The sequence below is a fragment of the Stegodyphus dumicola genome, chromosome 6 (genome assembly GCF_044657685.1).
Source record: "Stegodyphus dumicola isolate Sdum_Otavi_A_Nest chromosome 6, ASM4465768v1".
Taxonomy (NCBI): domain Eukaryota; kingdom Metazoa; phylum Arthropoda; class Arachnida; order Araneae; family Eresidae; genus Stegodyphus; species Stegodyphus dumicola.
In genome coordinates, this window is record NC_140773.1 from 73,651,055 (window position 1) to 73,679,003 (window position 27,949).

General features: G+C 31.4%; 1 protein-coding gene across 2 annotated transcripts in view; it reads right to left on the reverse strand.

Annotated features, from left to right (window-relative positions):
• Positions 1-27,949, reverse strand: part of LOC118202840 (uncharacterized) — a 57,451-nt gene that overhangs the window by 17,551 nt on the left and 11,951 nt on the right. For both annotated transcript variants that reach the window (XM_035375048.2, XM_085818529.1), the window contains exons 2-7: positions 25,214-25,594; positions 20,479-20,565; positions 20,095-20,229; positions 16,993-17,104; positions 16,822-16,907; positions 10,086-10,479 (exon numbers count right to left, since the gene is read on the reverse strand). In XM_035375048.2, the coding sequence (XP_035230939.2) occupies positions 10,086-10,479; positions 16,822-16,907; positions 16,993-17,104; positions 20,095-20,229; positions 20,479-20,565; positions 25,214-25,594 (1,195 nt within the window). The remainder of the gene's footprint in view (positions 1-10,085; positions 10,480-16,821; positions 16,908-16,992; positions 17,105-20,094; positions 20,230-20,478; positions 20,566-25,213; positions 25,595-27,949) is intronic.

Consider the following 27,949-nt stretch of genomic DNA (forward strand, 5'->3'; position numbering starts at 1 on the left):
CAAGAATATATTATTTATATTTTACACATATAACAGTCCCACATATTTTAAAGAAGATTTAAGTTTTATTGAATGACATTTAAGCTTTACTAACAATTAGTTTTATGTGGATTCTTTCTTCTTATGCCTCGTTTTGTCATGTACTCGCTCAATCTAGAGGTTTATGCAAATTTTATATCAAGTGGTATAAGTTGAAATGAGAAGTAAAATTTTAACTAGCATGAGTTTTAACAGAAGCTTGGCTACTGCCACTGTTGCTGTTTGCTAAGAGAAAGAGAGCTGCTGATCAGAACACATGTGAATGTATGGTGTTGGTATGGTCGGTTAAGTGTTGAAAGTTAACTGCACTTTGTTTGACCAAGTTAAGTGTCATAGTTTTGTGCAGATTTGCTGGAGTTATAGTTCCAATAAGCTGCTAAAGCATCAGAGGTGATAACTTGTTTTATATTACGTATCATTAGCTGAAAGGAATCAAGTTTTATGTTAATTTTTATATCTTTGGATTATATCTTACATCCACAGTAAGGATGCAGAAAAGACAATAAGTTACTTAATGCACAGAGATAGGGTGAACAATTAGTTACAAATACACGTTGTTACATACTCTGAATCGTTATCGATTTACATGGTCACTATTATTATTTTTTCCCCTAAAAACATCTGCAAAAAAGCATTATTCAAATCATAATATAAAAATATTTTATAGTTTAAAATACTCATAATTAGGCATGTAATTTATGATATTGATCGTAAAATAATGATAGAATAATTACACACAAAATATTACAAAACATGTATGTTTTTAGCAGCAAAACATGACAAAATATTAATGCATCTTTTTAATTTGGAAAATTTCAAGACATTTTAGTTTTAGCTAATTTACAACAATTTTCTTCTCTTTCACATCTTTTTTGTTTCAAGAGACAAATCAGTTTTCCCACTAGTCTCCACTTCATCCTCTAATTTTTCAATGCTTTTGAAAAATAATTTTCTTTCACTTTACATAATCAATATCTTTCTCCTATTCTATCAATTCTATAAGTTTCCTCTATATTTTAGAATTTCAGATTTAAATGAAGACTTCTATTATTCTAAAGAACTGCATGTACTTAGAATATATAGAAGATACTAATTTTGTTTCTTTAATAATATGAGAATTGAGAATAAAAATAAAGTCAGGACCAGTGCAGTGTGGCAGAATTTTTAGAAGTTAGTGAAGCCACAAAATTTAGGACTTGCAATATTTTTAGAATTAAGAATAGATACTAGACAGCAGAATTTAGACCCATAGAAATCGCATCAAGTGTCGAAATGCCCTGTGTATGGTGCAGTGAGGCATAAAAGATGAATCTTTTAAATTGTCGGTTTTCAATTTCTTTATTACCGTATTTGACGGCATATACGACGCACTTTTTTCCTAAATTTGGTCTCAAAAACGTTACCTGCATCTTATACGTGAAGGTAATTGCATTCAATAATCGCTTATTTGGCTTTTACGAAACGTGAGAACTAAAAGAAACCACGGTATTGAAACTTTTTTTCCTTGTGTGTGGCCGTCTAAATAAGGGTGCGTCTTATGTGCCGTCAAATATGGTAATAGAAAAATTCCCTTCAATAGATGCCTGTCCAAGTGACAACATTAGAACTACTGCAGTTTTTCATATGTATGTCTAGTGAAAAGATGAGAAAATAAAGGGAAGATAAACATGTTAAGAGGTAGACTTACAGGATCAAAAACAGAAAATTCAAATAACTTTGTTCTCACTGTTCTTCTAAAATTAAGAAATTCATAGCAAATTTCCTATAATACACATATTAATACCATGAAAATCTCTTTCATTTGGTAACATTTTTCTGGAATTGTAGGTCTATAAATTTTGCTTTCAAATCCTTCCTCCAAGTGCAAACTTTAAAAATTATGCCAGCCAACTTGGTAAAAGCAAAAAGCCAGAAGATTTTTGAATAAAAAAAGTTCACAAAGGAAAAGTGTGAAGTAAATTTTACAGAGAAAACTGATACGCATTTAAATATTCTGAAACAAGTACATGGGGAAAAAAACTATAATGCAAAAAAAATAAAAGAAGAAAAATGAAATCAATTTTTAGTAGTAGAAAATTAGTAGCTTTTTTGCTTTTGCTAAAAAGTGCTTCAGAAACTGAGTTTCATAGCTTTTATTATCTTATTTATTTTTCATAATCAAAATACTCCTAAGCGGCCAAAATGGAAAGTAACGTCATTTTAGAAACATGAAAAAATATAAATGTTTTATTTTAATGCTACTTCTTATTCTATGTCTTAAATTCTATTTATTTTAATGCTATATTATTATTTAATGATATTTATAAATTTTTATGTTTTAAAAAAATTGCTGAAAAATTTGCAAATATCCAGACCAAAAAATGGTTACAGCCGAAAACATCGCGGCAAAAACATCGCAGACGAAAATGTCGCGGAGAAAACAACGCAAGGCGAAAACGTCGTGCTACAAAACATCGCGGGAGAAAACATCGCAAAGAGAATACATCGCAGTTCTAAAACATCGTCGTCGAAAATAAAGCGGTTCAAAAACATCGCAGTTTAAAAACATCGTCGTTGAAAATATCGTGGTAAAAAATAAAGTATCTACAAATCATCGCATGACGATAACATCGCAGACATGCTTTTTTCAGGCATGCTTTAATAAGTGTAAATGGATATTCCCATAATGATTTGTGAGCGCAAGATGGAAAGAAGGATAATTTTTACTTTCATATTTTTTATTAATTAATAAATTTTTGCTGAGAAAATAAAAAGGAAACTTAAGCATAAAAAATTAATGCAACTTATAGCACTTAATAGAATTTTAAACCGACATAGTTAACTAACAAAGGCCATTAATAAATCATTTTTATAAAGTTTTTACTGGTAATATTTCATGAAAAGTATAATCTATAAGTTACATTTAATTTTCTATGCTTAAGTTTCCTTCTTACGTTTTCAGCAAAAATTTATTAGTTAATAAAATATGTGAAAGTAAAATTTATCCTTCTTTACACCTTGCGCTCACAAATCATTATGGGAATATCTATTTACAATTATTAAAACCTGAAAAAAGCATGTCTGCGATGTTATCGTCATGCGATGATTTGTAGATACTTTATTTTTTACCACGATATTTTCGACGACGATGTTTTTAAACTGCGATGTTTTTGAACCGCTTTATTTTCTACGACGATGTGTTGTACCACGATGTTTTAGAACTGCGATGTTTTCTCTTTGCGATGTTTTCTCCCACGATGTTTTGTAGCACGACGTTTTCACCTTGCGTTGTTTTGTCCGCGACGTTTTCGTCCACGATGTTTTTGCCGCGATGTTATCAGCGGACACCCCAAAAAATTTGCATACAAACTAATGTTGAAATCGCAAAATTTAGTAATGCATTAAAAAAAAGGTTTTTTATGCAATAAATATTACATAAAAATCATCATTAATACATAAATATTACATAAAAATCTTTTTGGTGTAATATTTTATAAATTCTTCATTATTAAAAAAAAAAAAAAGAGTTGAAATGTTGATGTTTTAATTGAGGTAGGACTTTGTGCCCTATTAAGCAGTAGGAAAGAAGTCAAACAATAACCAATCAAACACATACTGTCAATGAATCAAAAAATATTCCCCCCAGAATGTTAATTTGCACTAAAAATAGCAGTCATAAAACACAGACAGAAATGTCAAATCAGTACAATAAAGGGCCTTTTGCCAATTTGGGCCTAAATTAAGGATTTTTAATTACCAAAAATCATTTCCAAAAGGCCTAAGCACTTTTGCATACTTTTAAGGACTGTACAAACTCTTCAAACTGCATTCAATAAGTAACTTTAATATACATAATTGCGCCAAGATGGATGCTTTAATACATAAGCACCCCAACCTAGAAAAAAACTTATTTTTAGATTTATAATATTTATGCAATAGAATGAGGCGTTTGAAGAGAAAGCATGTCTAAATGATGATATTATCTAATAAAATTAATGAATTTAAATGAAATATCTAAAATGCCAAAGATTTTAAAATCATTATTAAAATTTTATTAAATATTTTAAATGTGCTATTCATAACTATTTCACATTTAGTTTCTGTACAAAAAAATGCATCAGTTTTGGGACATAATGCAAAGAAATCATTCACATGGGTCTATTGTTTCCCAAGAAGTGAAATTGTGTTTTTCGAGACTGATAGACTGATAGATATAAAGTTTTGTATTATCGTTCCCATAGTGTAAACTCATGATGTTCCCTGAAGAGGAGCTTGCATAACTTTTACAGTATTTGAAATAAGCTTTGAATAATCTATTTCTCAAGTTATTCCAAAATTTCAAAAATTGAACTTGGGAACCAAGAAGTTCACGAAACTGATTCCAACTTTTGTCCCATTCATTGTAATTGAAATTTCATTTGATAATGATCCTGCTAAATTGTTCTTTAATAAACCTTTAATGTATTTAATAATAATAGTTTAATAGTCCAACAAGTTGCCGGTTATGGCAAGTTTCAGGATTCCAGTCTCAGAAGTCAATTTGATTTAATCATATAATATCATTCAAAACCCTTATTACAGTATACTTTAGTTTAAAAAGTTAAACTAGAACAGCATCTTTATTTACAGAATGTCCCGACCACTGGGGAAAAAAAATCCAATTAAACTTTGTCAAATTTCTACTAAACTAAAAAACACCAAGAAATGCATTGTCTGTCCAGTGTGTGAAGAAAAGTCAGCCCTTTGTTTGGGACAGTGGTTTCCGAACTGATCCCTATGAACTCCCAGGGGTCTGTGGAAAATTAAAATTGATTTGGGGTTCCTGAACAAAGTCAGTGGGGTCCGCACAAGGTTTAATATAAAATAATAAAATTGCGATCCATTTTTATTATTATGGAAATTTAAATAAATAACAATAAATAAAATAGTAGCAATTTTTACGTCCTTAGTAAAATATAAGTATAGGTGGGTGTTTAAAATACAGTATGTTATTTAAGTACTGAGCGTTATGTAATACCTTTTGTGAATGAACATTGACAAAATTTATTTCCACTCATTTGTCACTTGTAGTAACAGTAGTGAGTATAACTTGTTTTAATGTTATTACTAAAACTTAGTTACTGTTCAATTTAATAAATATAAGCTTTCAACTTCCATCAACATGCTAACGACAATATAACAACAAAATAATAATGAAATAACAATAAAAATGCTGAGATAATCCCTCAAAACCAAAAAAAAAAAAAAAAAAGTCCACTAATATGCACCTATGATTTAATAGTTCTAGATGGTGCCAGCTACTTAAGTTAATAACAAGCTTGGCACAGTGCGAGACAGACAACCGAAAACAGGTTTATACAGGAACACAATAATGCCACTATATGCATTACAGTCAAAAGTCGTTAATCCGGACTCGTCGGGACTTCGGCGATTCCGGATTATCGATTTTTCCGGAGTACAGATCATCAGTTTAAATCTTGTAAGATGGCATGCAGAAATTCTAAAATTAAAAATATGAAACCTTAATTTATGAAATAAAGAACAATTATGATCTAAAGGGTATCAAAATTTACAAAAAAAAAAAAAAAAAAAAAAAAAAAAAAGCTTAATATTTATTTGTTTACCTTTATTAAACATTTCTTTCAATGTGAGTTGTTTAAGTTGCTTCATTTTATGTGATAATACTTTCTCTTTAATTCTATAAACAGACATAATTTCTTGTTCAGTTACAAAGTTCCGCTGTTCAAGTCCCGTTAATTGCTGTGCCGAGAATACCGACTAACTTGTCAATCGAAATTTTTTCGTTTTCACTAAACTCTCTCTCACATTCTTCATGTCTTTATCCATTTTTTGCAGCCATTACTTCACACAGAAGTACATTAGTTATCTAAAAGTGCATGTTTAAATCGATGTTATGTGCTCTTTGATTCAGTGTTGGAATTCCTGGAAAGGAAAGACAATGGTTTGCGACACAATTTAATTACCTCAAAAAATGACATAGCCTATATGACTGATTTATTTGCCAAATTCAACAAAACTAATTTGAAACTAAAAGGTGACCAATTATATTTAATCAAAACTAAAAGCATAATATCTGCATTTGTTGCAAAACTTTTTTTGTATAAAGAAAACTTGGGAAGAGGAGAATGTTCTCAGTTTCCAAATCTTTTGAAATTGCAAAATTGAGATGAAGATTTGCTTGCTTACAGCCAACACCTTAACAGCTCTTCATGCAGACTTGAACCAAAGACTTGAAGACATTCTTCACTTGAATAATCCCCGAATGGGTGTTGAACCCTTTTACGCGTGAATCCCATACACAGATGAATCTATACTAAGGCAGGAGTAGCTTATTGAAATATCCACAAATGAGGAACTTAAACCAATGTTTGAACAAGGATACCACAAATTCCAGTTACAAAAACAGATCCTGATTTTATATCCTGCACTTACAGGTTATTGTACAGAAGTTGTTGACTACTTTCCCCTCTTCCTATTACATAGAATGTGGATTCAGTGCCGTTTGAACCTCATCACAAAACAACAAAACTGACCAGAAATTACTACTCGTGGGGATTTGTGGCTGCTACTCACAAACATTGAGCCGGACATAAATACACTCATAACACCTCATCAAGTTCACCCAAATCATTAATTTTTTAAATTTTATTTTAAACAAAAGTTATAATTTTAATAAATACTTCTTCAAAACAATTTTTTTTTTTAATTTGTAATTTTTATACCATGCATTTATGTAGCTTTTTCACTTGGGGATCTGTGGGCAAGTTTTGAGTATAAAAATGAGTCCATGGGTCAAAAAAGTTTCGGAACCACTGGTTTGGAAGATTGTTTTAAAAAAATACTGAAAAAATAGATTTTTGTTTGTTGATTTTCATACTGAATAAATAATACTATTGAAATCACTAAAATGTTTTACATTTATATTTCCTGCTCATTTATTAAGAAATTTTTAGTTTATATAAGCCAGTCTTGATTTTTGTCTTTTCTCAGAAGCCACATTTCCTTAAATACACTTATATTTTAGAAATATAAATGTCACTGCATGAAAATGACAAGCAAAAGAACTGAAAATTATCCCAAAGTCAGTGCCATGGATAAAATGCAAACTGAGTAACCACTTAGTTGGTAGTCAGTGCATTAAAAAACTCTACAGATGAAAACAGATAGTTAAGTACAGTAAGACCCCGCTTAACGCGGGGGATACGTTCCATCGAAGTAGAGCGTAATGCGAAACAGCACTAAGCGAGGCTATCTTAACATGTAAATAATGGGGTTAGGGGAAGACGGATAAAAAATGGTTAGGCATTAAATTTAATAATGTTTTTTTTTAATAAAAATAAAATCAAACATTTATTTCTTACAAAAATAAAAACAATATAAAAGCATATACTTTTAAAAACAAATAAAATTCTCAGTCAGATCATTCAGTCTATTCTGGGTTTCCAATTTTATGCCTTTTTGGTAAGAAGGCATTATGATAGATTGGCTTAATGGCATATTGCGTTCAATTTCGTCGTCAATCCATATAGACAGTCGTTTTTCCATTTCCTCTATAATGTTATTTCTAGAACGGGTAATTCTAGTTGCAGAGCTTGACGTAGTTGCAGTTGCTGATGACAGTATTTTTTCTGTATTTTTAAGAATTGTCCTTATTGTTGAAGTTGCCAAAATCAATGCAGCACTAATTTGAGATTGACGTTCACCAGAATCTAATCTTCTAATCACTTGTATTTTAGTTTCCAGTGAAATGCTTTTTCTGGTTGCTTTCTTTTCTTGTTTTTTATTATCACCCATGATAAAAACTAAAGATCATAATATTTGTCACTGTATTAATCGTTATAGTATTATACAAATTTAAACTTACAATAATGTCAACAAATGTTTCAAATGATAAAAATGCGTCCACCAAGCAAGAAACACAACTACACTGTTTCGGATATGTTATTTGGAAACCTAGCGCTGCGCACAATTTCGGAGAATCCCCGGGTTGAAATAAAAGAGCGCTAAACCGAAACAGCGCTAAACGAAACAGCGTTAAGCGGGGTCTTACTGCACTTGAAATATCAACATGACATATTTATTACCATCAGTTCATTAGTGTTCCTAATAAACCTGTTGGCACCAGTTACAGAAATGAAATTCATTAGAACTATAGTTCTCTTAAAAAGCAGATTTAATCTTGTTTCACTTTTAAGGCTCTAAAGAAAAGCTAATATTTACAAGAAAACACCTTTAACTCATCCTCAAACAACAAATTTAATAATCTTTAACTAAAACTTTGAATAATATAAAAAATTCATAAAATTAATCATTTATTTGAAATTACCAGTTTTCAATGGTAGACTCATAAATGCAAATATAAAGAAATAATTTAATAATTAAGAAACAATACTTAGGGTGAAAATTCCTGCTTTCCATGAGACTAGCCAAATATGTATGTATATATATATATATATAATCCTGTTTTAGGTTTTGATTAAATATTGGTTACTTAATTATGATAAAACACATTTAATGGCTTTCCAAGAGAAACTGACTGGTATTAAACATTCAAAATATCACATTATATTTGCAACAAGCTATTGGCTTCTAAAAATCTAACCTGCGATAAACTGTCAGTATTCTGCAATATTAGTTACTCAGCAGCTAGTGATATTGGAAATAAAAAAAGCTAAATGATTTTTTCTCCTTTTCTTAAAATTTCTCACAAATTAATAAAACCAATCAGGAAAACGGTAATTATACTTTAAATTACACCCAAAATGTTCCATATTTTTGTGCACAGAATTTCCAAAGGTATTAATTAGAGAATGAATTTCCCGACTTAGATCACTTTTCAATGCCTAAGCAGCTTTAGATTTCTCCAAATTCAGGGTGAAACTATAAAACAAAAATTGTTGGCTTTACAGATTAAATATTAACATTCTGAATTTCATTATTAACTCTCTAGCAATCCTGAATAAATTGATTAATCACTAATATTTCTGCAAATTTTACACACAGAGGCACCAAACACTTTATATGCATATTAAAACCATTTTATTACTTTTAGGAGATATAGTAGAAATTCAGATTTTATATTTATAGAAGCTTTCTATTTCCAGTGATGAAATATTCTTATAAAATTCTCTGCTTAAAAAAGATAGTTTGTAACATAATTCCTGCATATAAAGTAAATAAATAAGACATTTATTAAATATTTTTCATTCAGATGAAAGATTTATTTCCCTAAAAAGTGCAATGCAGACTTTTTTAAAATATTAATTTCTGGGATAGTTATAAAACTATCTAAATCTGTTTTCAACAGCTAAATGTAAGGGAAGAGTGATATTTGGAGATTTGCATTGAATTTTAACTGTGTTGGAAGAATATTTCATTATATTCACCTTAAAAATTATATTTAGCTCTTTTTATCCAGTAAATTTCAGATTCACTAACTTTCCATTTTTTGAAGAAACTCCTTATTATGTTTTTTCTACAACCCTAAGCCCCCAATGGTTAAGTGGCTAAAACCACAGAATACTGGGGAAAATCATTCTGGGCTTTGTTTCTGATGCTAAAAAAATTAGTTGCATTGGGTTTCCATCGTTTTCTTTTAAGTATAAACCACTTTTTCAGAAAAAATCCTCCATTAAGGAGTCCCTATAAGAGAGCTCTCAACTAACCAAATAATTTTCTCATTGGAAGGATTGCAAGGTTAATATGCACCAAAACTGAATTATTTAGATCATGCCTGAGGACTATCTGCCAAAAGACAGGATGCCTTCATAGAGGATTTTTTAAGGGAAACTGGGTTATATTCACATTACACATAGGAAAACCCTAAAAGCCTTAGTGCAATCAACCTGTTTGCTAAGATTTTAACCCAGACTGAACTACCAGTGTTCAGTAGGTTTACTGCTAGATTACTAGTAGGCCTTATTTATATAAGAAATAAATGGGTTACAAAGATTATAATCAGCAAGACCTAAATAGCCATGCTTAAGAGAAGCATGAAACAATTTCTAAGAGATAAATTATTAAGAAATCATTAGATAATTACATACCCATTTCATCGCAGTTCAATGATGTATCTTTGAGTATGTTTTTGGCTGCTACTGCTTTTGTACTTCTTGGACTTGAAGAAACTTGAAAAGTCTCTTTTGATTCTGCTATTTGTATTTTCAGCTTTTGAGATGTAGAAAAGGAACTGCTAATTTTGTCATTATAACCATACTGCTCTTTAGGAATTACAGAAGGCATGAGAGTTTGTAAATTATCAGTGAGAACTGGTCTATGATCTGAGCTTATTTCATTTGATATCCTCAAATATTCCCGATTTTCTGAGCTCTCTAAGATGACAGAACACCAGTCTTCTATATGGTTAGATTTGCCATTAGGAAGGTAAATTGAAACAATGTTGGATTTCTTTAATATTAAGACATTAAATAAGAATGTGACCTAAAAAAATAAATAATTACATTATGAAACAATATAAAAAATTGAATGTATCATGCAAGATAAAAATAACTATGATAAAATAGTAATTTTATTTTGCAGTAATGCCTAACTTTACTTTTTAATTTGATTATTTCTCCTGTCCATCTTTAAAATAGTAACTGCTCGTAATAAATCACTCTAAACTGTGCCATTTTAAAATTAATCTTTCTCATGATTCTTACATAACATTTCAGCTGATCAGAATATTCACATTTACAAATGGAAATCTAAAATTAACCAATATGAAAAAGTAAGCCCATAATTTTGCCAAATTATTATTTGGAAACTATACAGTCTTTCCCTGCTTGCTGCTCTGTTAGCATGCTACTGCTTAACTTTCTTTCCACTGAAAATTTTGATACACAGCTTGATGACAGAAGTTAAACTTACCAAATTTTCAGTGTCCAAAGTAGTTTCTCCAACATCAATGCACTTCTATGAGGTGAATTTTTCAAAGATTAAATGTTTCAAGCCATTCGTTTATTGGAATTGATGGAAAATATGCTTTTATAATCTCATCAATCTCATCTTTGGAATAAAAACGACAATCAAGTAAATTTTATTTTAGATTAAAAAAATAGTGAAAAGTCATAGCAAGACCAGGAGAATATGGTGGATCTCCTTTCACTATGATGTGTTTCTGTTCAAGAAATTCGAATGTGAATCTTGCTGAATGGCACGATGCACTATCATGGTTAAGCATGAGTCCGCTAATATTTCTTTCCTGAAGAATTTTGGAAAAACACTTTGGTTAACCAGTTAGCTTTAACTGTCTTCTGTTTCTCCAAATTGATGGCTTTGACCAATACTGCACTTCTGAAGAAAATAGCATACATTATTTTTTTCACTGCTCATTGACATTTCACCATTGTTGGTTTGAGGTCATTTTCAAAGACCCATAGCTTAATAAAATCACAATAACACGCCGAATAAATACTAATTCAGAAGTCAAACAACAAAAATCAGCGTTATATTTTCAAAATTTTCACAGGACTAGTTTCGATGGTTTGACTGAACCACCATCCTCAGCTGCAAAACCGCAAATGAACAAGATACGAAACAATGATTAGATAAGATAAGAAAGAATGGACAAGAATAAGCAAGTGTCACTATCTGTTCATAAAACCAAAACTAAAACATAATCTCTTTAAAGGCCGAAGGCAAAGTTGGATTGGAATTAGGATCATTAACTGGAACAGAAAGATTTTTTTGAATGTGAAATGCCTCTAGAAAATCCAGTTCTCCAATGGAAGATGTTTTTTTGAATAATTTTGGCAGCAGAAAAATTGAAAGTGTGATTTTCGGACCAACAATGTTGAGCAACAGAAGGCTTCAGTGTTTCCTTTTTTCTAACATATGCCTCATGTTCCTTGACACGAAATTTTAAGGCTCTCCTAGTTTGGCCATTGTAAATCAAACCACACTGGCAAGGAATCCTATAAATATCCCGAGAATTCATATCCAGAATGGGGTCCTTGAGTATGGAACTCGGAATTTTATTGATGGGAGAATAAAGAACCCAAAAGTTAAATTTCTGCAAAATATGTGCAACTTTATATCTAATCGATGGAAAGAAGAGAATGACAACAGAATTTTTATAATCTCCTAAAACAAGAGTGTGCCTTTTAGTGTGTTGAGATGAGAATTTTTTAACTGCTTCGTTAATAATGTTGGGCAAAAAGCCCCTGTCAATAGCTTTAGTTCTTCATCAAGGGCTAGTTTCGAGGAGCAAACTTTTTCCATGCTCTTCAAGTTTGCTCCTCCAAACTAGCCCTTGATAAAGAACTAAATTATTTAAAAGCAATAGGTATTGACAAAGGCTTTTCACCCAACATTATTAATCAAGCAGTTAAAAAATTCTCATCTCAACACACTAAAAGGCACACTCTTGTTTTAGGAGATTATAAAAATTCTGTTGTCATTCTCTTCTTTCCATCGATTAGATATAAAGTTACTCATACTTTGCAGAAATTTAACTTTCGGGTTGTTTATTCTCCCATCAATAAAATTACGAGTTCCATACTCAAGGACCCCATTCCGGATATGAATTCTCGGGGTATTTATAGGATTCCTTGCCAGTGTGGTTTGATTTACATTGGCCAAACTAGGAGAGCCTTAAAATTTCACATCAAGCAACATGAGGCATGTTAGAAAAAAGGAAACACAGAAGTCTTCTGTTGCTCAACATTGTTGGTCCGAAAATCACACTTTCAATTTTTCTGCTGCCAAAATTATTCAAAAAACATCTTCCATTGGAGAACTGGATTTTCTAAAGGCATTTCACATTCCCAAAAAAAAAAAAAAAAAAAAAAAAAAAAAAAAAAAAAAAAAACTTTCTGTTCTAGTTAACGATCCTAATTCCAATCCATCTTTGCCTTCGGCGTTTAAAGAAATTATGTTTTAGTTCTGATTTCACCAACAGATGGCACCACTTGGTTATTCTTGTCCAGGCTTTCTTATCTTATCTAATCATTATTTCCTATCTTGTTCATTTGCGGTTTTGCAGCCGAGGATGGTGGTTCATCACCATAGAAACTAGTCCTGTGAAAATTTTGAAAATATAACGCTGATTTTTGTTGTTTGACTTCTGAATTAGTACCCATAGTTTAGTTTTTTGATGCACCGGAACGTCAAAAAATAATGTGCACTATCATTTTAGAAATCATGCAATGTTCACAATCATTTAAATTTAAATGAATTTAATGTAAAACCTTTTGATAGATGAAAAGACCTTAGAAAAAAAGATGTCATGCATATATTGTTACTACACTGACTATATGGAATAATTTTCCTATTTTCAGAGGCAATGATTTTACGTTCTTTGCTTCTCCCCATTCATTAGGTTATAAAGTACAAAATGAATTATACAAAAAGGGCTTTAAATCATATATTTTAGTTAAATGCACTAAAAAGTAAAGCTAACATTTTTAGCTAGAATAACATTCTTTGTCATATGCCATTAAAGAAAAATCACAGAGCAGTCATATAAGAACTATATTGGGACATTAAAACAAATTCCAGGAATATAAATGATATATAAGAGAATGAATAACATTCAATTTCCTTTTTCTCTTTGACAGTTTTTATTTAAAATTTGTCATCACTAGCAATGACACAACACAATTTGTTTTGAGTTCTTTATGAATTTCTTTTGAGTTCTTTTAGAATATTATGATTATTAAAAAGGATTTCATATTATTTAAAATAATAAAAATTTAAAAAGAATATTTTATATGTGCATTTTATTTCATTTCCAGCATTAATTTTTATTTCTTTTCTGTACATTTGTGAATTCTTGTAATACTTATATTTTGTATGAAAATAATCTTTTTTGCCCCTATGTGTAAAACACGTATATTGTTGGTATATATAATAATTTCAAACTGAGAAAGGCAAACTTCCGATCAATTAATATACGAGGGTAAGTTGAAAAATAATTTTCCCCTGTCGACTATGGTCAGAGTTGTGTATGAAAGTCAAAAAATATAAGGGCGAGTCAAATGAAAGTGAGCCAACCCCTCCTCAGCAAGAATGGTTCGGTCCATCATCTGCGGCGCATGCGCGTAGCACAGAGACAGCCTTCATTTACGAAAGTGGCGCAAAAGTGTGAGGTTAAAGTTCTTTAAGGCGCTCTTACACTGGGTTGAAGACGGTAGCGTGACATAATGGACACTCCAAAAGAGGAACAGCGTGGTGTGGTCAGTTTTTTGACAGCTGAAGGTGTTTCCCAACATGAAATTAGTCGCCGTATGACTGCTGTGTACGGTGAACATTGCATCGCATTGGCCACTGTGAAGCGTTGGAGCAAACAGTTCAGAGAAGGACGTGAAAGTTGCAAAGACGATCCAAGACCGGGCCAAAGCCACCTTGCAATCACCCCTGACACAATTGCACAGGTTGATGAGCTGATTAGACAAGAATGGAGGATACGCATCAATGAACTGGCAGAGCGTGTGAACATCAGTCACGGTTCGGTTCACACCATAATTCATGATCATCTCGGTTATCGGCTTTTGTGTGCTCAATGGATGCCCAAGATTTTGAACGACCGCCAGAAGACGGAGAGGTTCGGCGCTGCTTTGACTTATCTCATCCGGTATCACAATGAGGGTGACGACTTCTTGTCTGCAATTGTGACCGGAAACGAATCATGGTGCCACCACTACGAACCTGAAACACGCCGGCAAAGCTTACAGTGGAAACATTTGAATTCCCCACCCCCGAAGAAAGCAAAGGCTGTCATTTCCTCGGGAAAGGTGCTATTGACTTTTTTTTTTCGATCGTCAGTGGCCATTACTGATTGAATTTGCTAAACGTGGAGAGACTATCAATAGTTCGCAATATTGTGCAACACTGACCTGGAAGATTGACGCATGGTGTGATCTTGCTACACGACAATGCTCGTCCCCACGTCGCTGATGTGGTTAAGACACAACTGGCAAAGTTCAAGTGGGACACGCTGCAACATCCTCCATACAGCCCAGATTTGTGTCGCCATGCGACTTTAACATTTTTGGGAAACTGAAAAAACATCTCAAGGGTACCAGATTCGTGTCGGATGACGCCGTGAAGGAGTCGGTTACAGACTTTTTGAATCGACAGCCCAAGGAGTTTTATGAGACGGGGATCACGCGGCTCATTTGTCAATGGGATAAATGTCTCAATGTTCATGGAGACTACCTTTAAATAAAGTACTCTGTTTGTCATATATTCGCATTGGCTCACTTTCATTTGACTCGCCCTTGTAGAATGAGACATTAAAGATATGACATACCTTTATTTTTCCACATAGGTATAAAGTACATTGAGACATTTGTCATATCGCTTGATAAGCTTCAAAAAGCCCTCCAGGAAAAAATCAGGGCTTTGCATATGGAAGAAGCGTTGAACGATGGGTGCCCCGACAATTGACCTTGACACACAAGGAACAATGGGGGTCAGCCTGGAACATCTCGTGCGTTACCATGAAGATGGCAATGACTTTCTGTTTCGGATTGTGACGGGGGATGAAACGTGGGTCCACCATTTCACGCCTGAATCAAAGGCCGCATCTATGCAGTGGAAACATCCATCATCACCTGTCCGAAAGAAGTTCAAGACAACTCCCTCTGCAGGTAAAGTGCTCCTCACAGTTTTCTGGGACGCCCAAGGAGTTTTGTTGCTGGACTTTTTGGAGGTTAGAACCATCAATGCTACGCGCTACTGTGACACCCTGTCGAAATTGAAAGAGGAAGGCGTTTTGGAAGCAATACTGAAGTGAAACAAGCCGTTCAACGCTTCTTCCATATGCAAAGCCCTGATTTTTTCCTGGAGGGCTTTTTGAAGCTTATCAAGCGATATGACAAATGTCTCAATGTACTTGGTACCTATGTGGAAAAATAAAGGTACGTTATATCTTTAATGTCTCATTCTATTTTTTGACTTTCATACACAACTCTGACCACAGTCGACAGGGGAAACTTATTTTTCTACTTAACTACGTATTAAGGATACATTAAAACAATGACTTCATATAGTACCCAACAAGATATTTCAATTCCTTGAATATTTATAGAAGCTTCACCATTAACTCGCAAAAATATAAAATAAAATAAAATACAATTCTGAAAAAAAAAAAAAAAAAAGTTGAAATGTTTCAGATTTTAAATTTTGTCTAAAGGGCATTTTTTAACATTTTGTGTGTTACCTTTATTTATTAAATATCATGTTCTTAAACCATGAAATTCAGTTCAAGATCAATATCACAAAATAATTTTAAAATGAGCATATGTTTAAAATTTCTGATACACAGTTGCGCATGCTGGAGAAAAAAATGTTTTTCTGTACAACATTGCTATTGCTCGCTTTGAAATCCTTGAGTTTGTTAATCAAAAATTCGCAGTTTTACAAAATATGAAACTGATAATAAAACACATTCCAAATTTCAAATTTGGGTTCCAGATGCCCATATTTGCAGGAGGATTATGCTATTCAAAATTTGATAGCTCTAGGAACTTTTATCACAATGCAGGAAACATACATACATTTATGCAGATTCTTCATTATTTAATTTCTTTAAATATAACACAGGGCGATAATATTTCGTGGCAAAAATTTGAAAAGTGAAACAACACTTGTAGTGAATCAACACAAAATGCCAAAATGAAATTAATAGTCCTGCTGGGCAAATTGCCCCTTTGGACTTAAAAAAAAAAACAAGAAATAATATCAGAACATTCAAGTCATCAGTTCCATTAAAAGCCAGTCGAAATTTGCAAATTAATTCCTAGCTATAAACACTTATATAGACTCAGTATCACTTACATTTTTCAATATTAGAGCAGTACCTGCTTGCAGGTGTTCTTTGTATGTATTCACAACTTCATCATCTACTGATCCCTTAATTTCATCTGCAAAAATAAAACAAAAATTAGACTTTTTTTTAGTACAATACTACTAAAAAGTTAAATTTTCTTAAAACTAGAATTTATTTACCTGTATCATCCAATAGCATCAGTGTTGCAGATGTATCTTTGTAATTAATATGCCTTATTAAGACACAAAGAATAGGGACAACTATGTATTTAGGCAATTTCAGCTTGCAAGACTGGTGGAAGGAAAAAATGAAGCTGTATTAAAATTTTGGATAGTTATTAAAAATATTACTTTTATTAGGAAATTTGATATTTTTGAGTTAAGTCTTTAAATTTTAGAATTTAAAGAATTAAGTTTCAGCTGTGATCATACCTAAAAGTTTTTTTATTAAAATGTGGGTATACTAACTGATCCAAAATATTAAAAAAAAAAAAAAAAAAATAATTTCAAACTTAAAATTTTAGTTCATAATACTTTTAAAAATGGTTTAGATATTTAAAATTTGTTATTTTTAGTAACTTAAAATTAGTTTCAAATTATTCTTTCCAAACTAGTGGTGGGTATAATTTTTGGTTTAATTTTTTTTAAATATTTCATAACTGAACCTGGGAGATAAAAATTTTAAATATAATAAATATGTAAATACTCAGACCTCAGAATTGTGATTATAGTGCTGTCATTGTTAACATTTCTTTTAAAGAATGTGAATTCACTCTTTTGTCTTAGTATTTTCAGCCTTCTTTTAATATTGATGCTGATCTGTATAAAACAGACCATAATTGCAGAACAGCCACCAAATTGCTTTTGCAAATGATTCATTTGTTATTGTACAATGTTTAAAAACATCAATGATACCAGTGCTCATTCTCAGAGTATTTTAAACAATATTTTTTATTGGTCAAAGCACTACAAGCTTGAATTTAACCCTTCAAAAGTTCGAAGGCATCATGATACACAAAAAATCAGTGTTGCCTTATAAGACTAATTTAAGTCTAGGAAGTGAGCCTATTGAAGAATAGCAGTGGATTAAATATTTATGAATGACTGAGGATAATAAATTTCAATGGAAACAGCATATTTATTATTTATAAGCAAGCAACTTACTGAGATACTGATTTAATGTTATCTGTCTGTTCCCAAGTCTTATCGGAAGCGTATGGCTCGGGAGAAAACTGCGACTGATTAGAATATTGAATCTCTTGCATCATCGAAGGACCAGTGGACAAAGAGATTTTTCCCAAGTATTTTCAATGACTTAAGTGTAACCATTTTTAACCGACTAATAAACTTACTCATTTTGACCTGTCATGGGAAGTTTAGAATTTACTTACTTTGCTTCAATATTATGACCAGTGGGCTTTGTGCTTGCAGTGATGCTGTGGAAGATGTTGAATATATTTTATTGCATTGTAGGCTGTAGGCAAGTGCAAGAAGTACATTTGAATTTAACCATTTTAATTTCAGTGAGTTTAGGGTAGCTCTCAATTTACTGGCCTCCTGTTTTCAATTATCTTGTTAGGAGGCCTTTGCAGTCTTATTTGTTGTTTGAACTTTTAGTAGTACAGTACAAAGTCCTTAATCCGGACTCGTCGGGACTTCGGCGATTCCGGATTATAGATCATCAATTTAAATCTGGTAAGATGGCATGCAGAAATTATAAAATTAAAAATATGAAACTGTAATTTATGAAATAAAGAGCAATTATGATCTAAAGGGTATCAAAATTTACAAAACAAAAAGCTTAATATTTATTTGTTTACTTTATTAAACAGCTCTTTCAATGCGTATGTGTAAAGCATACATTACGCATGGTCGAAATTAGAAAATTGCAACCAGAAAACTATTTGATGTGTATTCATGATATTTATAATGATGAGGAATTTGATTTAAATCATATCAAAGATGGAGTACATCGAGATGAAATACTACATTTAGTAAGGAATTATAAGCTGAATAAAATAAAAACATCTGCCCTGAAGATGAGGATAGTGCTGAAAGATCAACTTCTAGTTCATTGTGCATCGCGACGTCCCCCCTCCCGCATAGCAGCGTGAAACTGATAAACAGATTTCGGAATGGTTAGAGAAAAAAAGGATATGCCTTTATCCATTCTTTGAAGCAATTTCACTTTTTGTTTGATTGACGAAACATGCTTTCGCTTTGTAGATCCTTTGGTAACTCCAGAATCGGAAACTCTTTTTGACGTAATCAAAAGTTCAAGCTTACTTTTTATAAAATTGCTCTAACAGTGTGCAAAAAATAATAATCCGAATCCAATTAGAAGATTAAGGAACAACACATTCTGCAAACATTAACTGAAATAGATAATTAGTTAATTTTAGTTTAGCTTATACCGTCCGTTATACATTAAACGCGCACGCGTAAATGTATTATGCGCATGCATAAACGCATACGCACATGCGCAGAAAGTTTGTAGCTTTGAGGTCAGGATTATAGATCATTCCGGATTAAAGACTTTGTACTGTATTATTTATATGATTGGATTTTAATATGTTGTGTGTCACTGTATTATTTTGCATATAGTGTATGTATGGTTACATTATGTACTGATGTATTGTATTGTTGATGTGTCATTTTTTCTTTGTATCAACATTACTTCATTTTTATTATTATTAAGATGGTTTATTTTCATTTATAATAATATTAACAAAATTTAATTACTCATGGTATATTTCAGCATTTTTATTATAGTAGTATTTGTGTTTTATATAGTTTCTTTGCTCCCTCCATATCTAAATACTATGTTTTTATTGTTGACTTGTATCTCCTTGTATTATGAGTTATTTACATACATCTGTAAGCCTCGTGGAACATGAGGAGTTTTGTATTTGTTTTCTTAATTTAAAAAAAAAAAATACTCAGAGCAGTAATCGCAGTTGCAGTTACTCATTATATAACTATAAAAAAGCTAAATAATTCATTAGATAGCCGATGTTTTAAACCTGTTTGAAAAAATACTACTATTTATACAGATCAATAAAATACTGAAAATTAGTTTGAGAATTCTTAATCTGAAATTTGAAAATGTGTATACATACAAATTTATTAATTCTCCATGACTATGAATAATTTTTTGTATATAATCTAAATGAAAATTACTTTATAATAATAATTAGCCAATTATAAGAAACAACAATTTATATAAAATGTAAACTAATACAATTACTAAAAGCTAAAACTAATAATTATTTGCCTACATACTTCACAAAGAACTCTTCGAATGCTGTAATGTTTTGCAGTGGCTAATAAATTAGGGCACGAAGAAACTTCTGTTTGCAGTGTTTTCCATGAAGGAAGCAGTAATTCTTCTGGAGAGAATTGAGATGATGTAATATTCTTTAAAAAAGAAGAAAGAAAGGAAGAAAAATTTGAACCTTTTTTTATTCATTCAAGATATGTCACAATAATTAATTACAGATAAAAGTTAAGTCAATAATTTTAAATAATACATTAAAAAAAGACCAGTTTACAACTATGTGCGTAATTTCTAATAAAACAAAATAAAATAGATTGTCAGTTTTTCTACAAGCAAATAAGGATATTTCACAAATATATAAATTGCCATTAGTTAAAATAAAATATTACCTCTAATTCTTTTTCAGAATTTGAAAGCATTTGATTATTACGATTAGTATCTGATGTCCCAAACACCTGTTTCCCAGATTCCTTGATCTGAAATATATTTTATAAGCTTTAAGAAAAATATTTTGACAATTATTATTTATATAAGAATAAACATTTAAGTAATAATATATATATTATAAGTATTTTAATATATAATAAATATTTGGTTCTTTCTGATTAACTGCATCCTCTACTCGAAAAGTTTTCAAAAGATGCAATGTGATGGCAAAATAGTTATATGGCAACCCATGATGTCACTAAAACGTATTTATGTGGCTACCCAAGTATGCACTTGCATGCAGAAAATTTCATTTAAGTGCATGTGTAGATTTTCACCTTCCAAATTCAATAGTCATTTTTCTGACTGGCATTTTTCTTCTAATTTAGTACATTTTTTACCCTTGAATGTAGAACTGTGGAATTTGCTAGCTGATGAAAAACATTGCATTTCTACAGAAATCTGGTTTTTAGACAATCAGGAAGTACAGTTTTCCAAGTGAAAACATATTGCTATATACTTCGAGAGAACAGCGAAATACACAATACCAAATTTATGGGTGATTTTGAATTTGTGCAATTCTCTGATTTTTTAAGCCGAAACAGATAACTGGAAAGAATACTGCCAAAAAATTACCGTAGAATTTTTTTTTTTTCTTGAGGTAAGCATATTATTGTAGAGTTTCTTGCTCCTTTTAATTTTATACATTGATTGTTCTTTTATGGATTTTTTAGTGACTTCCATTTAAAAAATGGCGACTGCCTTTTGTGTATCAGGTTGGCAAAATGTTAGCTGCCAACTTTTGAGAGAATGAATGCAGATAATAAAAAAATATCAAATATTTTAATATAAACAGTATAAGTAATAGCGTGTCATTGATAATATAGATGTGATTTAATCACAAAAATTTCAAAATCAGATCAAAAGAAACAACAAAAACAAATTCTATAAACTGTTTAAAAAAAATTTCCAACTCAGACAGTACTGAATGTAATCCAAATCAGAAACCAGCGTCCTCTGGATTGCCAAGAAAAATATTCCAGAAAAATGTCTACACCATGACTTCCTTGTACGGAATATTAAATTATACGCAATTTTTCCTGCATTTCGTTTAAACTTATTTCTTCAAATTTCATTAGAGATATATTTCTCCTTCAATTAATTCAGTTCTCACTTCGCGACAGGGCAAAAATACCTGAAACCTCAAAATATCTTTATTAGAAATTGAAAAATATAAATTATAAATACAGTTAAAACAATTTGAAGAACATTTTTTACAATTAAAATTAGAATTTCTATGCAAAACAAGCAATTCAGCCAGCGAGCAAGAAGGCAGATTTTTGGTGCACAAAACTGAAAGTTTACTTTTGGTCTCAGTCGGCAAAAAGACACTGAAGGCACAGAAACTGACTTAATTAGCTGTAGACGCTACTCTGAGTGAATATATGGGATAATTTAAATGTTAATTCCAGAATGGATTAAGCAAGATTTAATTCGCAATAATAAAAGAAGACTTTACTTTGTTGATGCAAAGCTTGGTTTCTCTAGATTGGCAGCAAATCCACTATTCTGCCAAGTTTCAAATGTAAACAAATATGGCTGCTATGGTTAAAAAAAAAAAAAAAAAAAAAAAGGCTTAGCCACACTTAATCAACTTTTAAATTGTTAATACAGTACAAAGTCCGAGATTTGGACGTCCAACATCTGGAATAATCTAGAATCCACACCTCAAAGCAAACACCAAATTTTTATTTATTTATTAATTTTTTTAAATTTATTTTGTGTATGTACATTTGACTCTTCCCCTCGTACACATGGATAGTCCTGATTCTTAATTTTACTTAGGCACTAAATAAAATACTTCGTTATTGAAGAATCGATCATTTTAGCATAAATTTGTTTGATCAATAATTTGCCTCCATAGCTGCGTATCTGCTTGGTATACATCTCAAACCGAAATATTCTACATAGATACATCGCTGATTTGACACCTACTAATATTTTATATCCCTGACGAAAACCTAGAGAATCATTATATATTATATTTCGCTTTCATCACATTTATCAACACATGACAACTTGAGTAATGACTCATATAGCGAAGCCTAAACAATTTTTTTTATATTAGCAATTGAATAACAAAGAGTGTTGTAACCTTTTATGTTGACATTACACTTGACGATAATTACAGATAATGCACTAAAGAATGTTGACAGGAAAAATTTATCAAACATTTGTTTCCATATGCTTAAAATTAATTTTGTTATGATACTCATAGGCCAAAAGATTACATTTAGTGCTGATTAATTCAGAATAATTGATTTGTTATTCACATAAACTGAGAACCAGTACCAGAGCCAGTATGGCCGCACTGTGCAGCAGAATTTAGGGAAGACAAAGGCACTTGGTAGCATGAATCTAGGACCTGCAGAGACTGCATCAGGTGGTAAGAATTCTATCACTGGCCCTCAATAAGCCTTAAGTATATATGAGAATATATTTATTCAGGACTCAAATGAGTCTTAAGCATGTGAAAGGAATAGGCATGAGTATAATAAATAACTAAACTAATACAAATCAGGCTTAATTGTCTCAGTGCATGATAGAAGCAAGATAAAATTTAGCGGAAGAACTTGTCTTTAGTCACCGATTTCATGATACATAGCCAAATATGTATAGTACAAAGTCCGAAATCCGGACTGGTCGGGACTTCGGCGATTCCAGATTTGGGATTTTTTCGGATAATAGATCATCAATTTAAATCTGGTAAACGTGCGTTGATTGCTTGACTGCCCATAAATTTTGAATGATGAGGAAAAGATTTGTAAGGGCTTGTGGTGTATGTTGGTTAGGAAGTACATTGCTTGTTTTGTGGTTTAGATGGTAGAATGGCTAAATGTTGTAAGATTAATTTGAATTTCTGTACGATTTGGAACAAAAGAGGAAATGCGCATTAATTGACTGATGAGTAAATAAAGGTTCACTTATTAGTCATTATAAGAGTCCTGTTTATAGGAAGGAAATGCATATGGTTAAACGCCAGAGGATACCGACACTACGGAGGATATTTTTTACTCTTATTTTTGTGACTTTTGCGGCAACGCTGATATACGGATTCCAGTTCAGATAATTTTAGTAAGTTTTTGGATGCTGTTAAGGAATTTTGTGTGCCACAGACTGAAGGACTCAGAAATTTCTAAATAAGGTAAGTGGATATTTGCCTTGTGTAGTGCTTAGATGCATAAGATGAATTTCCTTTTTTATGTTATTCTTTGTTTTAAAATGTAGTTTATTGAGATTATGTACTTTTTGTTTGGCTCTACTGTAGAATCAGTAGTACATTATCCTTTGACTTTTTAAGTGAAAATAGATCGAAGTGTACATGTATATGTACAGTCAAGTCATGAATGTACAGTCAAGGCCGGGCGCAATGTCAAGTTTGTGCAATTCTCTGATGCTTTTTTAAGTGAAAATAGGTCTATGTGTACATGGATATTGAGTTTGTGCAATTCTTTGACTTTTTATTTTAGCTTTGTGTAGCGGCACTTTTTGGAGCAAAAAACAGCACTACACAAAGTCAAAATAACAATTCAAAGAATTGCACAAACTCGGTACCCATGTATCGCCAAAAATCACAAATTTTCGCCAAGGGTAAATATATTTTTACTGCAAATATATTATATAACATGTAAATATATTTTTACCGCAAAACCTGTTGTGCCCTAAAAAAGGTTTGTGCAGTATAAGAAATGTTTGCACGGGTATTATCCTGTTGAAATACAGGGTCCGGATTTCGTTGAAGAATGGGGAAGTTCTCTGGCTCCACAACTTCCCTTTTAGCAATCACTGTTGAGGTTGCCTGCAGTGTGCACTAGATGGGATGAAAGGTTATACCCAATAGCTCCCCACATCATGATGCCAGGTGCTTGTGTGGTATGGCGCTGGATAATACACTGTGAGAGCAGTTGTTCCTTTCTGCAACATCTGACATGACTCTTCAATCATTGCACTCTAGCTTGTAGTAAGATTTATTGGAGAAAACTACTTGTTGCCATAGGGCATGCCACGCACTGTGTTGCTGTGCCCACCCACCAAGTCACAGGCGTTTGTGATTCAATGGCAGGGGCATTCTGCATAGAGGAACCATTGCACATAGTTCATGCTGCAACAGGATCATGGAGGTAGATAATACAACACCTGTAGCCCCCATGTTGTTTTGTTATTGCGTGCTCCAGTGTAAGCATTTTGCTTTGTTTGGTTATCTTCTATCCATTTCTTCTAAATATGCGTCACTGTTGTGGCATTACACTGCATGCGGGATGCAACTGCTCATTAAGGAAATCTACCATCTCACATACTGACGATGCGACTTTGTTCAAACTCAGTTAGTTGTTGGTATGCCACTCTTTGCTGTTGACAAGGTATAAAGACCACTAATTAAATGTTCAACACATACAGAGGACAATAAACAGATTTTAACAAAACTTCCCAGCCCTTTATATACATGGAAAAAGCGGCCGGTTCTCATTCCAATCATTTGCAAGTCTTATCTCACTTTACATTTGAACCTGTAAGTTTGGTTCAATTTACTTAATTCCTTCATGATGCTGTAATTTTCACAAACATTAGGGTATGTCACTTTAAGTTTCATGATGCAAAATAAAAAAAAAATTTCACAAATTTTATGTGATAGCTTACCTCTTCTGATAAGAGACCAGCAGGCCCTGGAAATTTACGTTTTTTTGCTTTGGGAGTAAAGCCAGGAATGAATCTCTTGTTAATTAAAAGAGTTTTCTCATTTGATTCATTCTCAAGCTCAGTGCAATTACTGCTTAAGTTATTCTTTTTTGCAACAAATTCTGAGATTCCAAAATTTTCCTGAATTTTGTATGCATTTGCAGAGTTCATCTCAGTGCTACTTGACAAACTTTTAAAACTATCTTGCTGAAGTACATTACAGTCATTAAAGGATATATTTACAGAACAATTTCCAAATTTATTACTATTTTTTATAGGAGTTGAAGTATTTGCTGTCATTAAATCATCAGGTATACTTTGTAATGCATCAGCAAAGAAATCCTGGAGGGAGAGAAAAAGAATTAGAATAAATTAATAATAAAATTAATCAACAGAAAAATAAAATGTTTGATAACAGTACATAACTAAACATATCAGAATTCCATCACAGCTTATTAAAAAAAGTTGATACCTTTAGACATTTTAATACAAAAATGCATATTCTGTATATTCTACAACAAGAACCTTAGCACATCTCAACATGTATTTACAAGAACTTCAAAATTAATAACCCTTTCCGAAGATTAATAAATATGCTTTAGTCTTGTAAAATGAAAAAAGGAAGTCCATTATTTAAAAGCCATTCTCTGCTCTATTAATATTATTTGTTTTAATGTAATAAATAGAAAATAAATATTAAATCACTTTGCTATATAACATTGAATAGTTTCCGTGTATAGCTCTACAAAAAAAAAAAAAAAAAAAAAAGATAAGTGAACTCTAATATAAAAATTATCTTCCAAGTGTGAAAATATGTGTAATAATTTTTTATAAAGTTGATGAGGTATCAGATAAGCTGTAAACCGATGCTGGGAAAAAAGTGCAATTACAATACCCTAGTAAACATACAAATTCATTACTATCAAACTAAAACTAAGAATATTTTTAACTTCTTGTTAGCCAGCAAAATTCTAAACACATTTAACCAAAGATGGTCTCTCCTATATGAGTTTGATATGTTAAAGGGCACTCTGCATAAAAAAAAAAAAAAAAAAAAAAAAAAAAAAAATTAATGGCTTAAATATCCTATGCAAAATTTAAGAGATAATTTTTGCATATTTACATCAGCTTCAACACAGACATCTATTAAAAAACTTTTTTAAAAGTTACATATTGAATACAGTTATCCTATAAAATGCTATACTTGTGAAGTACTTGAGATCTGTATATTACTGCTGCATAGGAAAGTTAAGAAAATAACTTCTAATGATTAATTTATTTCAATTCTTTACATAGCACTTTACTATTTAAAGCCTTCCTGGAAAATATAGTGATTATCTGAGGCTGAAAAACTGTTACTCTACTGAACTTGCTTTGAAATCTTGATAAAACATCAAGTAGCAGGATTGTAATATCTGTACAATAAATTTGCTTAAAATTCTGTTAATAAGAAAATTCTTTTGAAGGGCTAGTGATATGAAAAGCAATACCCTAGTAAACATACAAATTCATTACTATCAAACTAAAACTAAGACTATTTTTAATTTCTTGTTAGCCAGCAAAATTCTAAACACATTTAACTAAAGATGGTCTCTCCTATACGAGTTTAATAATATAGTCAATTTACATATTACTACAATATGTAGATTGACTGCAATATGTAAACTGAAATTTGGATTTCATTGCCTGAGAAGCTATCACCAAAGTGCATGACAATGATTTTACCAATTTCACCCAAATTCAATGTAATTACACAAGATATTCATAAAGCCCATATGCATTCAAAAGGAGAGCATGCATGTCATTTTCAGACCACCTTATTATTTTATGATCAATTTCCACTGTTTAATAGCAAAACTTTCCATTACTGATATTTGTTCTACATCTGAAGCTAGTTTGTATGTGTCTTTCAGTTTCCAACAAACATTTTTCCAGTCTGCCTAACTTAAATGATCTTATATGTTTGTTGCCTTAATCAGTCGTGGATTGGCCAAAGAAATTGGGCCTGGCAGGAAAAAATATGCCGGCCCTAAGGCCCCATATGAAATGTCATTTTATACATATAAGTTATCATTGTTATCATCATTATCACAAAAAATAATTTTATAAAATAAAAATATACCTTTGTAGAAAAGTAACACTTTATTCATATATATATATATATGCAAATAAACTACAAACAATAAATAACAGTGACTAAATAATTATATAAATAAAACAGTGGTTGATTCATAATTAGCCATTCAAATATTTTTTAATTCCAGGCACCTCGGAAAATTTTCTTCTCCAATACATCTTCAATTTTTGCTTTAGCCAAAATATCCTTCCTTATGTTAATAGCAATGATTCAGAATTAGCTTGTTCATAGTAGTACTTAATCTACTTTTTAAAATTTTTAATTTTGAAAAATCTCTTTCGCATTCAACACTTGGAAAAAGAATAAATCATAGTGCCAAAATGGCAATTAAGAAGCTATAGAACTTTACAATATGTAGATTGAAATTTAAAAAAAAGGAGGTCTAAAACCAATCTATGCTAATTCGAAATTCAAAAGCAAGTACAGTACAAAGTCCGAAATCCGGACGTCCTTTATCCGGAATGATCTAAAATCCGGACCTCAAAGCTACAAATATTTTTTTTTTTTTTTATTAATGCTTTATGCATGTGCATTTGATTTTTTCTTCCATAATAAAACAT